This window comes from Kryptolebias marmoratus, unplaced genomic scaffold (assembly GCF_001649575.2).
Source record: "Kryptolebias marmoratus isolate JLee-2015 unplaced genomic scaffold, ASM164957v2 Scaffold64, whole genome shotgun sequence".
NCBI lineage: Eukaryota > Metazoa > Chordata > Actinopteri > Cyprinodontiformes > Rivulidae > Kryptolebias > Kryptolebias marmoratus.
The window spans coordinates 1-5,515 of record NW_023665798.1 but is presented as its reverse complement, the minus strand read 5'-3'; the positions used below and the strand labels follow the sequence as shown (position 1 = coordinate 5,515).

Sequence of the window (5,515 nt, the reverse complement as noted above, 5' to 3'; positions counted from 1 at the left end):
GATGGCGCCCCCACCACTGTGCCGTGTAGAAAACATCTCAGGTGGGATTTCCTTGTCATGCCAGTAACGTTGGAAGCCATCAGGACCATCAAGGTTAAATTTTTTCTCATCAGAGAAGACAACTTTCTTTCACCTTTCAATGTCCCATGTTTGGTGCACCCTTGCAAAGTCCAAACTGGCAATTTTGTGGCATTGAAGAAGACGTGGCCTTTGAAGACGTTTTTTGTTTCTGAAGCCCTTCTCTCGCAGATGCCGTCTGACGGTTATTGGGCTGCAGTCAGCCCCGGTAATGGCCTAATTTGGGTAGAGGATCGTCCCGTGTCTTGATGGACAGCCAATCGGATCCTACGGCTAAGAGCTGGTGAAATTTTTTTGGGTCTACCACTTGACTTTTTTGTTCCATAACCCTCAGGATCATTTAAAAATTGCTAAATGACTGTCTTACTGCGTCCAACCTCAGCAGCGATGGCACGTTGTGAGAGGCCTTGCTTATGCAGCTCAACAATCCTACCACGTTCAAAGTCAGTGAGCTTTTTTGCTTTTGCCAGCAGCCTGGGAGTCGGGAGAGGATCTGGAAGATAACAGAATCTCCGTGAGGGCCTCTGAATTTCAGTCCCTTAGGGAGCAGAGGCGCTACTCCCCAGGCACCCGGAGTCCGGAGGTGGAGCCCCCGAGTATGGAGGTGAATGATGGTTCGGGAAACTCCCGCAGGAGTTCAGTTAGCTCTGAACCAGGGGAGGAACCAGGCCCGCTGCAGGCAATTATTTTGGCAGCGTTGGCCAGAGTCAGTGTGGACGATGCCCTGGCGGCCTGTCTCATGGGAAACCCCTTTTTTTTGCTGGGCTCCAGCGGCCCCTCCGTTTGAGGTCCCCCCATCTCCGGCCTTCTTGGAGGAACTCCAACGCTGCTGAAGGGGTCCTAGGAGCTTTTCCCACCATGGTAGGGACCCTGGCATCCATACACAACCCCGGGGATCATGGTCAAGGCCGATGCCCCCTGTGGATCACTGCATTGCGTCATTTGTCATTTCCCCAGATGAGGCGCTGAAGGAGAAGGCCCGCTGTCCATGAGCCCAGTGTTGGGTGACGGACGACCTTTTGTGCCGAGCATACGACACTGCGGCCGGTATGGCACGTATTGGCAATTCCCTCTCAGTTCTCCTCCTGGCTCAGTTCCAGATGCTGCAGCTGGGCGCGGCAGGATCATCTGGGCCGCCTGTTGTCCACTCTAGTGGTCACCCGGCGTCAGGTCTAGTTGGCAGAGCTTGCGCAGGCTGCCAGTAGTCCCGGGCCAGCTGTTCGTACCAGAGGCTGAGAGGGCACTGGAACACCGTAGGCAGTCCGGTAAGGTCTCTGAGGCTTGGGACCCCCCGTTCCACAACCACGGAGACGGGACGTACGAGACCTGCGCCGTCAATTTTGGGCCGCCACTCGTCCACAGTTTGGGCAGCAGAGCAGGACTGTGGTGGGAACTTGGCGTCAGCACAGGGAGGAACAGGCTGCACCTCGGGGGACACTGGCGGAGCTGGACAGAGGCTGGTGCCCCCCCAGCAGCCAGAATAGATGGGCTGCACCTGGCCTATGGGGAGGTCCACTGCACAGACGCATGGGTGTTAAGTACCATGTCCCAAGGGTACAGATTGCAGTTCCGCCATCGCCCCCCACCCCCATCGGGGTCTTAGGTGACCTCGGTCACAGATCCTGCAGGAACCGCGGTTCTGCTGCAGGAAATAGAAACTTTCCTGGACAAAAAGGCCATAGTGTTGGTTCCACCACCTTTACAGGCCGGCGGGTTCTACTCAACCTACTTCCTAGTCCCGAAGAAAGATGGCTCTCTTCGGCCAGTCCTGAACCGCAGGGAGTTGAACCAATTTTTGAAGGTCCTGCCTTTTTGCATTCTCCGCACGTGCAACATTCTTCAGATCAGGAAAATGGTTTATATCCATAGACCTGAAGGACGCATACTTCCATGTTCCAATCCACCCAGAACACAGGAAGTACCTGCAGTTTGCTTTTCTCGACGACTGGCTCCTCTGCGCCTCCTCCTTTCAAAAGGCAGGGCAGGCAACATCGAAGGTCCTGGCCCATGTCGAAGCGCTAGGGATTGCAGTGAATCGTCAGAAGAGTTCGCTGATCCCAGCCTAGCAGGTGGTCTTTCTGGGCATGGCCTTGTGTTCAGTGGCCATGTGGGCCCATCTGACTACGGAGAGGGTGGACAGGATTCCGTCCCTACTCCAATTCTTTCAGGTTGGGGCAGCACCTCCACTCCAGCTGTGGCTGAGACTGCTGCAGATGCTTGTAGCAGCCTTAGCTTTGACTCCCCTGGGGCTGCTTCACCTGCGGCCCTTGCAGAGATGGCCCAACAGCCTCCACATGGACCCCCGGCGGCACCGGCAGGTCAAGGTAGTCAATGTCTTGGAGCTGAGAGGGATTTGTGGGGCGCTGAGGCACTTCTTGCCCTCTCTCGGGGGGAAGTATCTGCTCATCAGGTCGGACAGCACCTCGGTAGTGTTCCACATCAACCATCAGGGTGGGACCAGGTCTCTGCGGTGCCTGTGGGAGGCCCGGAGGCAGGGGACCTGGGCATACCCTCACTTCGCTTCCATCAGGGCTATGCACCTACCGGGGATAAGGAACTCTCTGGCCGACTACCTGTCCCGCCAGAGGCTTCCCCCAGGGGAACGGAGGTTCCATCCTCCGGTGGTTCGGCAAATGTGGGACCGGTTCGGCAGGGCCCAGGTCGATCTCTTTGCCTCAAGGAGGAGTACACATTGCCCCTTGTGGTTTTCCCTGGCAGAGACCAGCGCCCCACTGGGGATGGATGCCCTCGCAAATGGATGGACAGCCGGTCTGCTGTATGCCTTTCCCCCCATCTCCCCTGCTTCTGCCCACTCTCCACTGAGTGAGGTCGGGGACCCTGAGGGTTCTCTTGGTGGCCCCCGAGTGGCCCATGAGGGTCTGGTTTCTGCTTCTCCTCAGTCTGCTAGACGGGGAGCCATGGCGACTTCCGGTCAAGGCAGACCTGTTGTCCCAGATGGAGGGGAGGATTTGGCACCCGTCTCTGGGCCATCTTCATCTCACAGGGGGGCCACTGAAAGGTGATGGCAGCCCCTGACAGGTCTGGAGCCCTCCATTCAACAAACGCTGCACAGTGCCAGAGCTCCTTCTACAATGAGAGTTTGGCAGCGTGTCTCTGCATGGTGCAGGCACAAGGGGGTTGACCCAGTTTCATGTTCTCTACATGACATCCTGAGGTACCTGCAGGGCCTGTTCGATGCTGGACGGGCAGCATCAACCCTGAAGGTGCACTTGGCAGCCGTTTCAGCCAGCTATTGCGGCATTGATGGTAGACAAGTGGGGGCACACTACTGGGCGTCACAGTTTTTACACAGTGCAAGGAGGCTACGTCCCCTGCTGCGGAGGCCAGCGGCAGCATGGGACCTCCCACTGGTGTTAAAGGCCCTAAGCAGGCCACCTTTCAAGCCCATGTGTGCAGCTCCACTGAAACGAGTGTCCCTCAAATCGTCTTTTCTGTTGGCAATAACAACAGCTAAGCGGGTCAGTGAGCTCCACACGCTTGCCATCACCCATACTTGCCTGCGCTGGAAGGCAGATGGGTCTGGGGTGACACTGCGGCCAAACATCGCCTTTCTCCCTAAGGTTCTGTCCCCAGGTTATTTGAATACGGCCATCGAACTGGGAGCGTACTCCCCTCCCCCATTTCATTCCGAGGAACAGAGGTTGGCGAACATGCTGTGCCCAGTTTGGGCATTACAGCTGTACATTGTTGCTACGTGCGCTATTCGGCGATCAAACCAGCTGTTCGTCGTTGATGCCATTGCGCTGGCTGCTGCCTCCTCAGGGGTTAGGTGCCTCTCTATCAGGAGCGTGTCCGCATCCTGGGCGGCAATCAAGGGGGTACCACTAGCAGAGATCTGTGCGGCGGCGTCATGGGTGACGTCATGCACGTTTGCACGATTCTACTGCCTCAACTTAGGACACAAGTCTGCGCTGGCTTCGACAATCCTGCCTCTGGATTCATCTACCTCCTGAGAGGGGGGTGAGTACTGCGTTCCTCATAACATCGCTGGCATAAGTCATCCACTTTGTTTACTGCCACTGGCAGTCAGGAAGGAATGAAACAGAATGGAAGTTACTTTGTAACTATGGTTCTGTGAATTACTCCATGACTGCCAGTCATTGTGGTCACTCGGAACTTCTTCCCCGTGAGAAGATCCGAAGAGGACGAACGTAGTCTCACACATGCTATTTATAGACGCACGCCCAGTCACGTGTGTGACTTTGTTCACAAGTCAACCTGCGCGGAGCACGAGGAGACATATCCACTTTGTTTACTGCCACTGGCAGTCATCCAGGAATTCACAGAACCATAGTTACAGAGTAACTTTTGTTGTCAAGCTCAAAGTTTCTGGGACTGCTGACATAAAACTGAAACTTTCTGGCTTCAGTCACATCAGTTGTGCTGTTTTGATTATTGGGGAAGGGTACAAACAAATTTATCTGTGTCTGTGATTAATATCTTACCCATTGTAGACACATTTTTGAATGGCTACAAGTTAAAGAAAAACAGTTTACGTCTAACATGATTGATGAGCTAACGGCTAATCCACATGAAACAAAGACCAAAGTGGATTGTTGCCGTCTCCAAAAACTTTACTGTCAACACTTTATAATTGTAATTCTAGCAAACACTAATTTATAAACCTCTACATCAGTGGTGTCCAATCCTGGTCCTGGAGGGCCACTGTCTTGCATGTTTTAGATGTTTTTCTGCTCTTCAGCAGGTCTTTGAGTTCTGCAGAAGCCTGGTAATCACTCACTCATTTGAATCAGGTGTTTCAAAGCAGAGAAACTACCAAAACATGCAGGGCAGTGGCCCTCCAGGACCAGGATTGGACACCACTGCTCTACATCATTGTCAGTTCTGCATTCCATGCTTATTGACCAAAACAAATCTCTGGTCATTTAAAGAGCTCCAGGAGAAGAAAGATGAAACATCCATTCATGTTTTATAACATCAATAATCCAATTAGAGTCATTACATTACACAGTTCATAGAAATTTTACTGATTTAGAAACATTTCAATGTATTTGTACTTACTGAGCATTTTTGGAGGCTTTGACCACTGGCAGCAGCCTCAGAATAACCTCCTTGTCAGTAGAATATTCCTTTATATTAAACACATCCAGATCTTTTCCTGATGTCAGTAAGATGAAGGCCAGAGCTGACCACTGAGAAGGAGACAGTTTATCTGTGGAGAGACTTCCTGAACTCAGAGACTGTTGGATCTCCTCCACTAGAGAACCATCATTCAGTTCATTCAGACAGTGGAACAGATTGATGCTTTTCTCTGCAGACAGATTCTCACTGATCTTCTTCTTGATGTACTGGACTGTTTTCTGATTGGTCTGTGAGCTACTTCCTGCCTGTGTCAGCAGGCCTCGTAGGAGAGTCTGATTGGTCTGCAGTGAAAGACCCAGGAGGAAGCGGAGGA

At 53.0% G+C, this 5,515-nt stretch overlaps 1 protein-coding gene across 1 annotated transcript in view; it reads right to left on the bottom strand.

Moving 5' to 3' along the window:
• The window catches only part of LOC119616831 (ribonuclease inhibitor), a gene marked incomplete at both ends in the record, with an annotated part of 11,579 nt that extends 6,069 nt beyond the window's left edge, over positions 1-5,510 (bottom strand). The window contains one exon of the mRNA XM_037974461.1: positions 5,122-5,510. Within this exon, the coding sequence (XP_037830389.1) occupies positions 5,122-5,510 (389 nt within the window). The remainder of the gene's footprint in view (positions 1-5,121) is intronic.
• Between the last annotated feature and the right edge of the window lie 5 nt (positions 5,511-5,515).